This window comes from Danio rerio, chromosome 22, assembly GCF_049306965.1.
Source record: "Danio rerio strain Tuebingen ecotype United States chromosome 22, GRCz12tu, whole genome shotgun sequence".
NCBI lineage: Eukaryota > Metazoa > Chordata > Actinopteri > Cypriniformes > Danionidae > Danio > Danio rerio.
The window spans coordinates 1,373,121-1,390,351 of record NC_133197.1 but is presented as its reverse complement, the minus strand read 5'-3'; the positions used below and the strand labels follow the sequence as shown (position 1 = coordinate 1,390,351).

Sequence of the window (17,231 nt, the reverse complement as noted above, 5' to 3'; positions counted from 1 at the left end):
TCCATATTTATTTAATTCATTCATTCTTTTGACTTATTAGTGCATATGCTATAATATAAATCATACAACAGTACCTTGGACAGTTACAGTGCCGCTCCGTAAAGCTGTCAAGCAAAGTCTTTTGGACGGCCGACATTACAACACGAACATGCCGTCCTTCAGGTGGTCTCGCCGGTATTAACAAGCTGTCCTGGCTTTGAATTTAAAAGTGCAATTATTTCCTCGTTGTTAAAAGAGTCTGCAAGTTCGTGTTCCATGGATATATATATCGTGATGTTGTTGTGGAATTTGGACATCGACGATGCAAAGCGTGACTTTATTCGCTTAATTCGATGCGCAGCAGGAAAAAAAGTCAGCAGCGCAAGTCGCTTGCATGTCTCTCCCGGATCAGAGCGAGTTTTGTGCTGTGGAATACAGCGCTGCGTGCAATAAACTCACATTCAGGCAGGCGATGTAGGTCTGTATTCAAGTCAATAAAATAATAACTTTAATGAATAAAATATCTTCGTAAGAATGTGATGAGTTATTCACTTCTCTTCCAGAGACTGCTCTATGGTTTTAAAATCCTTTTCAAATATCGTTTAGACCTGGATCATTATTTTATATTAAATGTACTGTAGTTTATTGAGGATGTCTGATGACTAGCGCGCTTCTGCTGAGCCAGCTGTGGTAGCTTAGCAACCGAGTCGCGACGTCAACACACAGAATCTGTCAGCACAGTTCAGCACGGTTGTCTAACCGTGCCAAAAATTCCGGGCCAAGAACGGTTTGTAATCGTGCCGCGCCGTTCCAGGCTCAGTGGAGAAACAACCGTAACCGTACCGAAGTGTTCTTAGAACGGTTTGGCACGATAGACAACCGTGCTGAACTGTGCTGACAGATTCTGTGTGTTGACGTCGCGACTCGGTTGCTAAGCTACCACAGCTGGCTCAGCAGAAGCGCGCTAGTCATCAGACATCCTCAATAAACTACAGTACATTTAATATAAAATAATGATCCAGGTCTAAACGATACAGTTTGAAAAGGGTTTTAAAACCATAGAGCAGTCTCTGGCAGAGAAGTGAATAACTCCTCACATTCTAACGAAGATATTTTATTCATTAAAGTTATTATTTTATTGACTTGAATACAGACCTACTTCGCCTGCCTGAATGTGAGTTTATTGCACGCAGCGCTGTATTCCACAGCACAAAACTCGCTCTGATCCGGGAGAGCGACTTGCGCTGCTGACTTTTTTTTCCTGCTGCGCATCGAATAAAGCGAATAAAGTCACGCTTTGCATCGTCGATGACCAAATTCCACAACAACATCACCATATCCATGGAACACGAACTTGCAGACTCTTTTAACAACGAGGAAATAATTGCACTTTTTAATTCAAAGCCAGGACAGCTTGTTAATACCGGCGAGACCACCTGAAGGACGGCGTGTTCGTGTTGTAATGTCGGCCGTCCAAATGACTTTGCTTGAAAGCTTTTATGGAGCGGCACTGTAACCGTCCAAGGTACTGTTGTATGATTTATATTACAGCATATGCACTAATAAATAAGTCAAAAGAATGAATGAATTAAATAAATATGGATTCTTGAATGTCAGTATTGCTTTTACTAAAATATCAATACGTTTTGACAAATGTTTTATAAAAATAAAATGAGCAATTTTCATCATTTCAGCTATAGGCAATTATATGATTCAGTTATACATAAGTTATATGACATTTATGAGGAATGTAACATGTTTCTGTGTTTTTTTTTTTTTTTTTGTGGTGATCTTTAATATAGCTACGCAAATATTTTCTAAAACGTCTAGCAATAATTCGCCTACAGCTTGTTAGTTAATTATGAACACAAAAATAATTATAAAAATAAAAGGATCAAAATAAAAAGATAATAGAGCAGCATTTTGCTAAATATAATAGCGCTTTATATGCTTTAAATCCTGCGATATATGTGTTGTTTCATATTCGTTTTTTTTCACTTGCTGCATTCGTTATTTAATGTTTAAATAGTAAAACAAATAACAGCCATCGCTTAATTGGTTTCATTTTACCATCAAAATGTAGTATATTTTATATCATTATCAACTTTTGATATAAAAACGCAGTGTAATTTAATTAATTGTTAAAAATGAAATAATTTATGTGCTGTGTTTTTATTAGTGAAAGTGCCCGCTCACCTTTGACAAGGCCTGTCCAAAATTATATTTCTGACACGATAATGCAAATGCACTATTATTTTTGTCTTATCATTCTTTATTTTTCTGTTATGTTCAGAGATTTTAAATATTATTTATTTCCCCTTCAATTATTTTTAATCATCACGTTACATTTTGGTAGCCTAATTTTCCCTCCAAATAAAATTTAGCCAGAGCTGCGCAACATATAAATAAATAAGGGTGCACATTTAGCACCCCTATTTGATAGAGCGGCATAACAGTGTTTAGTCACATGGTTGCTTTTGCTTTTATGAAAAAAAAGAAATAAATAGTTTCGGCTCTTATTTAACTTTGATTGAACAAAGGGAGCCGTTTACATTGCGTTACCAAGGCAACTACTGATGCGTTTTGTGTAATGTTTTAAAGAGCTTTGTCACAGCACGACAGTGGAAAATGAAACCGTATCCGTGCTGTCTGGCCCGGTTTGGCACGGAATGGAACAGTTCTGTTTAAAGAACGATTCAGCACGATAGTGGAAAAGCGGCTCTAGATAGCATACGAATGTGGGTCACTTTAGGCAGTTTTGCGGCACTGGTGGTCTTCCTTCGGCCCAGACAAAATGTATGCGAGTCTGAAGTGGCCCACCTGTACAATGGCAAAAGGGGGGGCAAAGATTCAAATTCATAAATGGGCCATTTAAGACAAAGATTTCGCACTTATGGCAAAATGTAATCTAAGGCCCCGTTTACACTAGTGCATTTTAGTTTCAAAACGGCGTTTTAGATAAAAAACGATCCGCGTCCACACTAGCAAACGGCCTCTCCAGCGTTACCAAAACACTCCGTTTTCGGCGCTCGAGAACTCCGGCGTAGTGTGGACGGATGTCATAACATTAGCAAAACGCATTAGTGTAAACGAGGCCTGAATGTGAGCCCAATTTGGCCCATGTGGAAAATGATCAATTTAGCCCAAATGACAGAGGACAAATGTGGGCCACAGTTGGCAAAATAGTGGTCATTTAAGGGTAATCTGGGTCTAAATCTAAAGTGGCTCACACGTGTAAGCGCAAATGTGGCCCAGTCATCTTAAGACATATGTGGGCCACTTTTGGCAAATATTTGGCACAGTAAGCTCTGGCTATTGCGGCTGTGAGCCTAGTGTGGCCCAGAGAAAATAAGGCAAATGTGGCCAAGTTATCTTAAAACAAATGTGGGCCACTTTTGGCACATTTTTAGCACAGTAAACTCTGGCTAATGCAGCCGTTAGCTTATAGTGGCCCAGAAAAGATATGGAAAATGTGGCCCAGTTACCTTAAAACATATGTGGGCCACTTTTGGCAAATATTCAGCGCAGTAAACTCTGGCTAATGTTTATTTGAGCCTAAAGTGGCCCAGAAAAGATATGGCAAATGGTGCCCAGTTATCCTAAAACAAATGTGGGCCACCTTTGGCAAATATTTGGCCTAGTAAGCTCTGGTTAATGTGGCTGTGAGCCTAAAGCGGAGCAGAGGAGATATGGCAAATGTGGCCCAGTTATCTTAAAACACAAGTTTTAAGCAAACAAAACGAAGTGAGGTACCTGTGATGAAAAAAATATTGATGTTAACCAATGTTTAATCCAATATTAGAAGTAATAGGCCAGATCTGGGCCAAAACAAAAGCAAACTGTAGCCCAAAATAGGGTCAGTTCTGGTTCATTTGTTTGAATTCTGGCTGATATGTGGTATTGCTTTGGCTTATTTGTGGCACAGATCTGGCAAACAGGAGCGGACCACCCTAAAGCCATCATTCCATTCAGTATGTGGTCCAGATGTAAGTGTCTGGTGTGGGCCAGCTCTGGGCCAGAATAAAAGCAAACTGTGGCCCAGAATAGGGTCTGTTCTGGCTCATTTAGGTTGAATTCTGGCTGATATGTGATGTTGCTATGGCTTAATTGTGGCCCAGATCTGGCAAACAGCAGCGGACCACCCTAAAGCCATCATTCCATTCAGTATGTGGGCCAGATGTAAGTGTCTGGTTGTGGGCCGTAATTGATTCACATGAATTTTGCTAGCTGGGGTGAGTCTGACAGTCACGCACCGATACATGAACTGTTTTGAAGATTGCATAGGAGGGGCAGCGACGCCTGTAATGAAAAGGAAAGGAAATCCCGCCGTTTTCTAATTAATTCAAAGTGTTTTATGCATAAATAAAGTGAAAGCACAAAACAGATTCACATTTAAGAGAAAGGGGCGCCCCCTGGTGGTTCGGCAGTATGGGTTGCATGTAGGGAAGATGGCCCTATAATGTTTATCACCACCCTTCATTGAAAGATTGAAAATACAGGAGAAATACGGTAAATACCTTTACGGGATGATAGCAAGATAGAATTGTAAAATACGAGAGAATCCTGAGCAAAACGTGAGAGTTGACAGGCATGTTTTAAAGATTATCACACTTGCTATTTTAACCAAACACATCCTACCATCGCAATAGTGTTATGGACGCATGTTAAGGCTGATTTATACTTCTGCGTCAAGCGCGCGCGTATGCTACGGTGCTGACGCATAGCCCTACGCCCACGGCCGTCGCTGACATGCACCCTTTTAAAAAAAAGTAACTACACGTCGCAACGACACGTAGCGCAAGCTCTGTGTCTATTATACACAATTTGTACTAAAGCCATCTAAAAAGTTCATATCAATAAGTTTTCTCTTTGCACCAGCAGGTGGCAGTCTTTGTACTTTCATTTCGAGGGTGCAGATTGCATAAATTTTATTAATATGTATAACTTCATTTATTTTATTAATGACTATAACTTTAAATATAGTTAAAAAATATGTACCATTTTCCCAAGTGTATATAACTACTACTGTAAGAAAATATCAGAATTCGGAACATACTTTCTGTATTATCTTTGCTTGAACTGAGCCGATCTAATCCTGTTTATATCAATTGACCCTGCTCCCGATCAGGTTTTAGCTAGCGGAACTGTTGCTATGACAACAACTCTCGGATCAGCTTTGAAGATCGAAACTGGATCGTGTCAAATCGTCAATATCCAAATCCAGCTAACTGAGTAATCCACGTATGAAGAACGGACCCCTTGAGACGGTCGTCATGACGGCAGAATATATGCAGGACCAAAACATAGAGCATATATATATATATATATATATATATATATATATATATATATATATATATATATAAATTGTAACCATGAAGAAGTGACACAAACAACTGAGTAAGATCCAAATGCAGGTTTAATCAGTAGTCAGGCAAGCAATGGTCAATACAGGTGCAAACAGGTATATGGAGACCGTCCAGAATCGTAGTCGAAAAACAGGCAAGAGGTCAGAAGGCAGGCGGCAAACAAGGACAAAAGGATAAACTAGGCTAATGTCAAAACACGGAGAAACAAGATAAGGAAACCGCGTTGTAGTGTTACTAGGAGTGAATGGGTGAGTGTGTTGCTTAAATAGTGCGAGTAATCAGTCTAGATGAGGAAGCATGTGTGAGTGTGACCGGAGTGCATGTATGAAAATGTAGTCCAGAAATGGCGGATTTGTAGTCCATAACTTATTGTTATTGAAATCCAGCAATCTTATGGAGTACGATCGCTGGTTATCGTGACACACACACGCACATATATATATATATATATATATATATGGACGGGGACGGGGCAACCATTACTGCATCCAAAATGGTGAAAAGCCTTGGAGTAACGATTGATGACCAACTAAACTTCTCTGACCACATCTCTAGAACTGCTCAATCGTGCAGATTTGCACTCTATAACATCAGAAAGATCCGACCCTTCTTATCTGAACATGCAGCTCAACTCCTTGTTCAAGCTCTTGTTCTCTCCAAACTGGATTACTGCAACTCTCTACTAGCCGGGCTTCCAGCTAACTCTATCAAGCCTCTTCAACTGCTCCAGAATGCAGCAGCACGAGTGGTCTTCAATGAACCTAAAAGAGCACATGTCACTCCGCTGCTCATCCGTTTGCACTGGCTGCCAGTTGCTGCTCGCATCAAATTCAAAGCTCTGATGTTTGCCTACAAAGTGACTTCTGGCCTAGCACCTTCTTATCTGCACTCACTTCTGCAGATGTATGTGTCCTCCAGAAACTTGCGTTCTGTGAATGAACGTCGCCTCGTGGTTCCATCCCAAAGGGGGAAAAAAATCACTTTTGCGAACGCTCACGCTCAATCTGCCCAGTTGGTGGAATGAACTCCCTAACTGCATCAGAACAGCAGAGTCACTCGCTGTCTTCAAGAAACCACTAAAAACTCAACTATTTAGTCTCCACTTCACTTCCTAATCTGTAATTGCCTCTCTGAATATCACACTAACTGTACAAAAAAATAAAAAATAAAAATACTAATACTACTAATACTTCCCTTCTTAGACTTTACAGACCTGAAACTTGCTTATAGCACTTATTCATTGTTGCTCTTATAGTTGTGTAAATTGCTTCTTTGTCCTCATTTGTAAGTCGCTTTGGATAAAAGCGTCTGCTAAATGACTAAATGTAAATGTAAATATATATATAGCCAATCACACAGCAGAAATGTGCAGCAATGTTGGAGGTTTTAAAACCTTAACTTTTCCAAATGGCGGTATACCTTGAAAACGATTATCGTCCCATGCCTAAATATATATCGTTATATATAACTTAGGGGCACTATGCACTATACAAAAAAGCCCAACCACCACCTCGTTACAAACGAGAAACTGTTTAGCTTCATTGATGTCAAGTGTGTTGCTTTTCTACAGTGTGAATTTTCTTGTGTCTCTTAACATGCGACAACTGTGTGAAACTCTTCAGACACTGATCACATGTGTACGGTTTCTCTCCGGTGTGAGTCCTCTCATGCTTTTTCAATTCTCCAGCTGTAATAAAAGTCTTCTCACACTTAAAGCACATGTGCTCTTTCACTCCAGTGTGGATCTTCTCATGTGTTGTTAAATGTGACTGCTGTGTAAAACTCTTCCCACACTCAGAGCATGAATACGGTTTCTCTTTAGTGTGAACTCTATGATGATTCTTCAGCTCTGAAACCCTCATAAATGTCTTGCCGCATTGATCACATGTGTGTGTTTTCTCTCCAATGTGGATCTGCAGGTGTGATTTAAGGTATTCTAATCGACTAAAACTCTTCTGACACTCTGTACATGTGTACGGTTTCTCTCCAGTGTGGATGCGCATGTGTATTTTAAGCGCTGATGATTGTCTGAAACTCTTCCCACACTGAGTGCATGTGTACGGCTTCTCTCCAGTGTGAATCCTCATGTGAAACTGGAAACTTGGTTTGCATCCCAAACTCTTCCCACACTCAGTGCAGGTGAAACACTTCTTGTCTTTTCCTTTCATTATTAAAAATACCTTTAGTCAATAAATGAGGGATTTTCTCAGCTTTTGCAAGTCCATCATCTTCTCTCTCCTCGTTCTCTTCAATAAAGTCTGAAATCAGAGTAGAAAAGGTAGATCGTTCTAGTAAATCATGAACAATCTGAGCAAAATGAGAGGTGAAAAGTCTTCATTTATAAACATTTCTTTCTCAAAATCAATATCAGAGCCCAGGTTTATTAAGCTCCTCAAAGAGCCACTTTAGTCTTAAATGCTGAGAGTTCATGAAATTTCCTCTTACTTACACACATAGGCATACGAGCAAATAATCCAATTTCTTAAAGCTCAGAATCACTTTTAATCTCCTAGTTATCCAAGATTGCTCCGGAGGATGCTCAAGGGGTTAGGAGTTGCCATAGATATATACACTAGATGTCGCATAGGGACCCTGAGCATACGTCAATAGACTGATTTCACGCGGCCGCCATTTTCAAAAGTGAAATCGAGGCTGCGGTGTAAAGAAACCCAGAAGTATCATTGGGAGTCACATAGGAATGTTGTGTAGCTGGCTGTATATCTTATCAGCGAAGATAAAGTGAGACAAATTTATCATTTCTCCGCCTTCCGGGTGACCCGAAGGTCCGTTCTGAATGAATGGTGAATGTAAAAAGGGATATCAGAGCTCATTTTCAGCTAAGTTAAGGGAAATGGCACTAGTTAGCGAACGTTTTCTTTCCCAAACACACGTTTTAGATGCCATTCATCAAACTCGAGTTAATAAACTGATTCTTTCACTATATTAGACTCGTCACGATACTGGATTAAAAGAAAAACCGGCAATTTCGCGCTAAGATTTGAGGCAATGTTGATGGCTTTCTTGAAACAGCGCTGATTTGCCATTGTGTTCACTTGTTCAACAGAAATGATTGTGATAAGCCGAGAAGGTCATCAGTTCAGTTGTTAGCGGGAAATAGCCGGGTTTAAAACTTCAGGACCAGGACAACCCTATTACAGACAACACGAGGGCGTGCTGCAGAGGACTGCAGTGTTTATCACTCACCGGGTTACATAATCTGCACCAGGAAAGCGTCCTCACGGTGTTTAACTAGTGCCATGAACTGCAGCCTAGGAGGACACTTAAGCGTATCACAGAGATTGTGATCTTGCTTCATGCTAAATTGCTTTTATTTGTTTAAAATAAACTTACTGAATAATATTGAAGTGATGTTTACACCATTTCTGCATTTTGAAATCTCGGCAACAGCTGGAGGTTTGTAGTACACGGCATGTTACTGCAATGTTGACAGTGCTGGTCCGATACTTCCGGGTTTCTTCCCACCGCAGCCACGCTTTGGTTCTTTAAAATGGCGGCCGCGTGAAATAAGTGTATAGCGCCGCCACATTGGTACAGTGCTCCCAGGACAAATGTCACTCAACCGTACTAGTCAAGACGGTGTTATTAGGTGAAGATGCGGGACTTTAGCGCTGTCTACGGGTGTATGAAAAGAGCAAACAAAGAAATCAAAGCACAAAGGCAGAACATTTCATAGGTAATATTAAGTTTTTTTCAGTTTTTGTATGTTCTGAACTTTTGTGCTAATCAGGTCACGTTATTGATGATAACAGTCACTTACTGCATTCACCATACGCCAAAACAGCTCCAACTCGCACTAAACACTCGGCTTATGCTAGTTTTGTTGAATAAAATCAGCAAACAATGCAAAAGAAATATGACAACGAGATGCTGCGCTGCCAGAAACTTGTGTTATTGTCGTATAACGTTAGTGAAAGAGTCGTTCGGGGGATTCATTCACAAACGAGTCGCTCCCTCCGTCAGTATGAGCAGTGAAAGCAGGAGAGGAGCTGTGTTCAGGACATGATTAGATCAAATTCAACAGGCAGGGTGAATAGTACATTTCTGTACACACAAACACAAGCTTTTTGTCAGGAATGCCCGTGCGGTCACTGATCCATCAATGTAGAAAAGTGATGTAAAATTATAATTTTCGTAATTAGAAAAAAAAAAATTACATACTAACATCCAGGAAAACTCCCGATCATAGATATATGTGTATATGTGTATATCTCTGGCTTTGGATGGCCACAGTCCGCCACTGTACCTTGGTCCCGCATTCATTTCAAAGGAGCGCTACCCTGTTTCAAAATGGCGGCTCTATTGACGCATTCCTTCCAATAGACAACAACAGGGTAGGCGACATCTAGTGTATATATCTATGAGGAGTTGCCAGTAGGGGTTTGTGATGGAGATGCAAAGCTGTGTTCACACCAGACGCAGAAGAAGCATCAAGCGCGAGTGATTTTAATGTTAGGTTAAGGCAAACGCGCTAATAGACTTACTGCGGCACGACACGTGCGAATGATGCGAACGGCGTGGTGCGAATGGCACAATATGCTTGAATAGCGTGGCGCGAATTGAGCGTTTTGTGCGTTTGACAATTAATTTACTTGAACCAAAACAAAAATTAAGCAACTCAGCAACTCGAGGTTGATCACTTCACCACTAACTGATCTATGCTTTAAAACATACATTTTGGGAAACGAGTTTCTTTTCCAATATCTAGTGTAGTCAGGGCTGGAGCAAGCTGAACTGGCGCTCTAGGCAAACGACGATCAAGCCACCCTCATACTGAAAGTGGAAACGGAAGTGACCAGTTCATGTAATGTTACCTTAGCTACAGCTTTCTGGTCTTCGTTAAGAGTATAACTGCTCTGTTTTTGTACTGTAGGCTTGAGAGATTGGCCAGCAAACTCAATGCAAATGTGAAGCCGTCCTGCCACAAAACTGCAAACTATCTTCAGTAAATTAAATCTCTGACTCTGAGGGTGCACTCACACTATCACTCACACCCAGTTCATTTGACAAGTGTCAGTGCTCTGCAGTGGCGCAAAAAGGCAAGTGGTGCTCGCTGCAGAGCCATTTGAGGAGAGGTGAGCTCCAGAGAGGGGGAGCTTAAGCTTGAGCTCCTCCTTTTTTGCACTTCTTCTACGAGTGATGTCACTGGGGGTAGGGTTAGGGGTGGGGTTGGTGTACGCATTAAAATAGCTTACAGGAGGAGGAGCGACAGCTCATGCTCCCCCTCTCTGGAGCTCACCTCTCCTCAAATGGCTCTGCAGCGAGCACCCTCTCCAAAAAGGGGGTATGCAGTATATGCGGCGCATAGGGGCGTCACACATGGGGGGCGCCATTGTGCCACAACTATTTTTGAAATTATCCATATTAAAAGTTTCAAATAATATATATATATATATATATATATATATATATATATATATATATATATATTGTTAAAAATGTTTATTTAGCATTTTATACGCGTATAATATTGTATTTTATTAAATTAAAAAATCATTCCACTCCTCCCCCCATTTTTCATACCATATACATGTTTTTATAAATTTATTATGTAACATATTGATTCATCAGGCCTTTTGGTAACTTCTTAGCTCAAAACTATTTTAATTTTAGCTACAAACAAAGTTATAACATTTCAATTAAATAGAACATTTCACAGTTTGTTTTTATTTTTTTACACTAAACATTTGAAAGTGTTTTTTATTTCACTTTTAGCAGTTTCAGTCAATTGTTCTGGCAAAGACAGACTTTACACTTCTCACTTTATACATGTGAGAAGTAATCGCAATGTTCTTTCGCCCTTTAGGACTCCCATGTCTATCATTTTGTTTTGACAAATGTAGTACAAAAAGTCCAAAAGCAAGGCTAGTCAAGGTGCTATAATCATTTAGTGAGGGAAAATTAAATTGAGAAGAAATTTGGGGAGGTATGAGATGCATTTCTTTGCGACTTAACATGCTTGATGTAATTATACCTTTTACTACTTCATACTATTTCAGTTGTGTTCAGAACTGCGAAACTGTATTTTATGAAGCATATTGATATCTTTATGAAAAAATATCTTTAATTTATTGATGGAAATATTTTCCACATTTTATCACTTGCCTGTTTTAAAATATAGTTGGATTGAAGGGGGGGGGCGCGGAAAAGTTGAAGCCGCATACCCATCAGTAAATGTGCAGTTGCGCCCCTGGTGCTCTGAATTGGGCCCAGGCACGATTCAGCAGGGTTCGGTTGGGCTTTTAGTGTGAGAGCAAAGTGTACCTGAGCTCGAAACGTCATGTTTAATATGAATTTATTAATCATTCTTACTGTTCAATGAACGCAAACTGTCATAGTTTATTAAAGACGCAAACCCCTCGCTGCACCTTCAGCAAACCTAATACCTGTACAAGGTACGAGCACGAGGACTTGATAATTGATGAGCATTAAAGTTGTGGATCTGTTCGGCAAAATCATTAAATCCCAAATGACTAAAACGATATAACTAAAGCAATCTCCACTGTGCCCAGCGAGAGCGCTTCTCTTTCTGTTAAAATGAACAGTCGCATCACCGATGACTCAAGCGTGCTCAGGTTCAAAAGGCAAAATGCAGCGTGAGTGCAGGCCCTTGGGGGAGAGGGGATTAGGGACAATCACGCTTCACTACGGTGCGAGGCAACTGTACCTGGTGCGAGTACGCGCTGAGTCTACTCTTGACCTAACACACGAGGCTTTTTGATTTAAACTGTTAATTTCCTCTTCCTAACAGTACGATAAGTAACTTTTGAGTAAAGCACAGCTTTAAGCTGTTTTTTTTTTACTCTTGATTCAATTTTTAGCACTGTTCTTATGAGCAATTCTCAAAAGCTTGATAAATACAGGCCCGGGTTAGTAGCATATATTAGGGTATCGTATTTTTAGATAAGGGAGTACAAAACTAATCGGATAATAGCAAATAGTAGCAAATAGATTAAAAAAAAGATCAGTTCTAAAATAAATCACAGCAAATGACATTTAATCTTATGATAATAAATGTTTCATACATGGAAATAATTGAAAACTGAACCAGGCTATTTGTTTTTCTGTGGAATTTTAATTCCTTTAGCGCACAAAATGAAAAAAAACTTCTTTGTTATTAATGTTCTTCAGCCTCATTATTGAACAATCAGGAATAAACACCAACCTTTTCATTCTTCAGTCTCTCCAGCTTTGCAGGATTTTTCTGGATGCCTCATTTACTCACGGTCCTTTAATAAAATGTACATAAATCACATTAGTATAAGCAACTGTGAATGAATATAAGATATTAACCGGATGCTAAGTATATTAGCATTGTCTACATGACTCGAAGCAGATTAAACCGCAAGAAACGGCAGCAAAGCTAAGCATATCACACTCACAAACGTTACAGATGACACAAATAAAACACTTACTTTAAATGAACACAAAACACCAGTAACATTAGTGGAATTACACACACGCTCCGATTAATTCTCTCTCCACCTCATAATAAGCGCCGAGGGCGGGATATTTTGCCTGCACGTTGCTCAGCGAACGCCGATTGGCTGCCTGTGTTGCTCAGCGAACGCTGATTGGCTGCCTTTGTTGCGCAACGAGTGCTGATTGGCTGCCTGTGTTACTCAGCGAATGCTGTTTTTCCGTCACAAGCGGGAGACGGTCGTCATGACGGCAGAACATATGCAGGACCAAAACATAGACGAGTCGGTACCGTGTGGGGTAGATGTATGTTTTTAAAGGTTTTCATACGGCCTAATCCTCACTATTTTGACCAAATACATCATGAAATATGTATTTCAGTGTTACAATCTGTTTATGAAGTAAATCTAAAACAATAAGAAAGCTGAAGAGGGGTAAATAATGTCCCCTACCTGATGCTTTACTGTACACACTTAACTGGCGCGAAAATAATCCAGTCTCCTGGGGAAAGACACAAGATGGCGAAAGTCATATTTTAATTAATAAAAACAGTGCCAAACAACCGAGCTAAAGTCTGATATAGCTACAGAATTCATTCATTTTCTTTTAGGCTTAGTCTCTTTATTAATCTGTGGTCGCCACAGCGGAATGAACCGCCAACTTATCCAGCACGTTTTTACTCAGCGGATACCCTTCCAGCCGCAACCCATCTCTGGGAAACATCAACACACACACACACACACACTCATACAATTTAGCTGCCCAATTGATGGCGGCAAATATTAAATTATATATTTGAATGCAGTGACTGACTTAACCCTGCTGAAAAATCCAGCTTAAACCAGCCTAGGCTGGTTGGCTGGTTTTAGCTGGTCGACCAGGCAGGTTTTAGAGGGGTTTTGGCTATTTTTAGGCTGGTTTCCAGCCATTTCCAGCCTGGTCTTAACTGGTCAGGCTGGAAAATGACCAGCCAAATCCAGCTAAAACCAGCTTGACCAGCCTGGTTTAAGCTGGATATAGCTGGTTTTGGCTGGACTCCCAGCTTGGCTAGGCTGGTCAAGCTGGTTTTAGGTGGATTTGGCTGGTCATTTTCCAGCCTGACCAGTTAAGACCAGGCTGGAAATGGCTGGAAACCAGCCTGAAAATGGCCAAAACCCCTCTAAAACCAGCCTGGTCGACCAGCTAAAACCAGCCAACCAGCTTAGGCTGGTTTAAGTTGGATTTTTCAGCAGGGAAGTATTTCAATTAATGTTAATATCTGCTTGTATTTAACCTAGGCCAACCTGAACACATGACAGGTGATCCAGAGATGTGTGGATTCCTTTTGGCAACAAATTTAATTAATGTAAACACTGGAGAAGAGTTTTAATTTTGAACATTTTAATGCAAGTCTGCTGAAATAAGTTATATGTACATTTACATTCTGACCTTCATGAGCTTCAACAGTCATGTCAAAGCAGTCAGTAAATCAGCATACTATTATCTCAGAAACATTGCAGGAATCAGATGCTTTGTTTCTAGTGAAGACTTAGAGAAACTTGTTGATGCTTTTATCAGCAGCAGGGTGGATTACTGTAATGGACTCCACACTGGTCTTCCCAAAAACACAGTCAGACAGTTGCAGCTCATCCAGAACGCTGCGGCCAGGATTCTGACCAGAACCAGGAAGTCAGAGCACATCACACCTGTCCTCAGGTCTCTACTCTGGCTCCCAGTTACATCCAGAATAGAGTTTAAAGTATTATTACTGCTCTATAAATCACTATATGGCCTAGAGCACAATACATCACAGATATGCTCACTGAATACAAACCCAACAGATCACTCAGATCTCTAGGATCATATAAACTAGAAGTTCCATAAGTTCAGTCAAAGCAAGGGGAATCAGCTTTTAGCTACTAACAGCGCCCCCGGCTGCTGGAATCAGCTTCCAGAAATGATCAGATGTGCTCCAACATTAGGCACATTCACATCAAGACTGAAACACATCTGTTTAGCTGTGCCTTTACTGAATGAGCACTGTGCTGCGTCCAGCAGATCGCACTATTATGTCTTTCTCTTCATTCTTTTTTAACACATTTTATCTAATCATTTTTATTATTTGTTTTTATTCTTGCTTCTTTTATTCCTGTTTATGTAAAGCACTTTGAATTGCCACTGTGTATGAAATGCCTATTAGGTAAACGTAGTAATCATGGAAAGAGATGAACAAGCAACAACTGGAGACGGATGGATTTACTTTCCACACCTAATCTCCAGTATTTTCTGATGGTCACACCCGCAACACATGAGAGAATGCTTTGCTTATGTTGATGTCACGTGTGCTGCTTTTATCCGGTGTGGATTTTCATGTGTGTCTTAAGATGCGACCACCGTGTGTAACTCTTCAGACACTGATCACACTTGTACGGTTTCTCTCCAGTGTGACTCCTCTCATGTGCTTTCAGGTTTGATAACTGTCTGAATCTCTTGTCGCAGTGTGAACACACGTATGGTTTCTCTCCAGTGTGAATCCTCTGGTGTTGTTTTAACACCCCATCTGTAACAAAAGTCTTCTGACACTCAAAGCACATGTGCTCTTTCACTCCAGTGTGGATCTTCTGATGGTCTTTTAAACTTGACTGGTGTCTAAAACTCTTCCCACACTCAGAGCATGAATACGGTTTCTCTTTAGTGTGAACTCTCAGATGGATCTCCAGCTGTGAAGCCCTCAAAAATGTCTTGCCGCATTGATCACATGCGTGTGTTTTCTCTCCAGTGTGGATCAGCTTGTGTCGATTAAAGCTTGATAAATGTCTGAAACTCTTCCCACACTGAGCGCATGTGTACGGTTTCTCTCCAGTGTGAATCCTCATGTGAAGCTGGAGAGTTTTTTTGTATCCAAAACTTATTCCACACTGAGTGCAGGTGAAGCATTTCTTCTCCCTTTTCATTACAAAAGCATCTTCAGTCAATAAATGAGGGATTTTCTCGCCTTTTACAAGTCCGTCATCATCATTCGCCTCATTCTCTTCAGTAAAGTCTGAAATCAGAGTTAACAAGGTTCACTTTTTAGTTAATCACAAACAATCAGAGGAAAATTGTGACGTGAAAATACATATCCTTCTAAAAATCATTATCAGGTATATTAAGGTAGAGTAAATTTAAATGTTTTAGAGGGAAAAAAATGTGACAAAAATATCCAATAAATCAGTTCAGATCACATTTAGTTCGGCCTTATGATCATATATTTTTAAAATAAATATGTAAATAATAGCCAGCTGAGTGTCGGTCTTCCCTTTTTCACTTGGAGAATATCCGCTTGTTAAGTGGTGACGTGTTTGTGACGTATGTAATACTGTTTCCGGGTCCATTCATTTGAGTGGAGAAATCATTCGTATATGATCACATTTTATTCCTATCACACATTAAAGTTAATTTTACATAAAGTCATAGTGTACACAACAGTCTCTGGCCTTGCTGCATAACAAAAACCAAAAATGTATCAATTTATAAAAAAATTGATCACTTTCTGGCCATCGGATATTAGGCATGGACATATATATTGCGATCGTGATTTTTGAAAGTATTAAATCGCTTTGTAAACGTTTATTATTACCATTTTATGAGTCTCCCCATTCAGTTCAATAGAGCGCTTGGACCCGGAAGCCGATTCGCGTGACGTCACACTTAACAAGCGGATAGGGATGTGCGGGGCACAAAGTAACGCAGGGTTAAGGCCCATTCCCAATTTTACCCCTTAGCTCTTCCCCTTCCCCCTCATTTTGCGCATGCACGCCAAGGGGTAGGGGTGTCCCAATTCTCTTTAGCTTGAAGGCTTACATCCCATTCACACGGGCTTCAGCGTCAACGCTTCCCGTTCACTTTAAATGGGTGACGTCAGGCGTTGCCGAACTGCATTGTGGATCCGTCAGCACCGCTTCAGAAGCATTGCTCGCTGCAGAAGTTGGGACTAGCTCAACTTTTCAATCGCTGACAGAAGCATCAGCCAATCAGATCGCTGTATGCAAATACACCAGCTAGACAGTGGCCTTTTGCTGATCTATGACGATCGTTACAGCCCCAACTTCAGACACGCCTTCAGTCAAGCGTTGATGCTGAAGCCCCGTGTGAATGGGGCGTTAGGGCTCAGGGGAAGGGGTGAATAGCTCTTCGAACAAAGATTTTTCAGGACCACACTTGAAACCAAGTGGTAAGAAATTTTCCCAGAATGCACCTGCCACAACCGCAGTATTGCTGAACCTGGATGTGTAGTGGTTTTCGCTTTTTCTCTTAATGAATCAAACTCAGTCTGGAGGTTATGAATATCAGAAGAATATACTTTATTGTCGACAACAAAGGAGAATTTTCAGGAGACCCCCAGTAGCATCTCTGTCTGAAAAATTCTGCCTCACTGATGTTCTGGCCTGCTTAAATACTCTTTTGCAACAGTTTTTTCCATTTGTT

General features: G+C 40.4%; 2 protein-coding genes across 3 annotated transcripts in view; both read right to left on the bottom strand.

Annotated features, from left to right (window-relative positions):
• The window catches only part of LOC100330706 (uncharacterized), a 33,707-nt gene that overhangs the window by 9,014 nt on the left and 7,462 nt on the right, over nt 1-17,231 (bottom strand). Inside the window, exon 2 of one of the 2 annotated variants that reach the window (XR_012397601.1) lies at nt 14,214-15,807. Coding sequence is in view for 1 of the 2 variants with exons in the window: in XM_005161539.6 (XP_005161596.2) it covers nt 15,116-15,640 (525 nt within the window). In the remaining variant the exon portion in view is untranslated. Of the gene's footprint in view, nt 1-14,213; nt 15,808-17,231 lie in introns of those variants that run through there. The other variant, XM_005161539.6, reaches the window with a different exon arrangement.
• LOC100005584 (uncharacterized) lies at nt 6,763-12,859 on the bottom strand. The gene is made up of 3 exons (XM_073936970.1): nt 12,782-12,859; nt 12,532-12,595; nt 6,763-7,606 (listed from the first exon to the last, which is right to left on the bottom strand). The coding sequence occupies exon 3, from the start codon at nt 7,514-7,516 to the stop codon at nt 6,896-6,898; it is 621 nt and encodes a 206-aa protein (XP_073793071.1). The 5' UTR covers nt 7,517-7,606; nt 12,532-12,595; nt 12,782-12,859; the 3' UTR covers nt 6,763-6,895.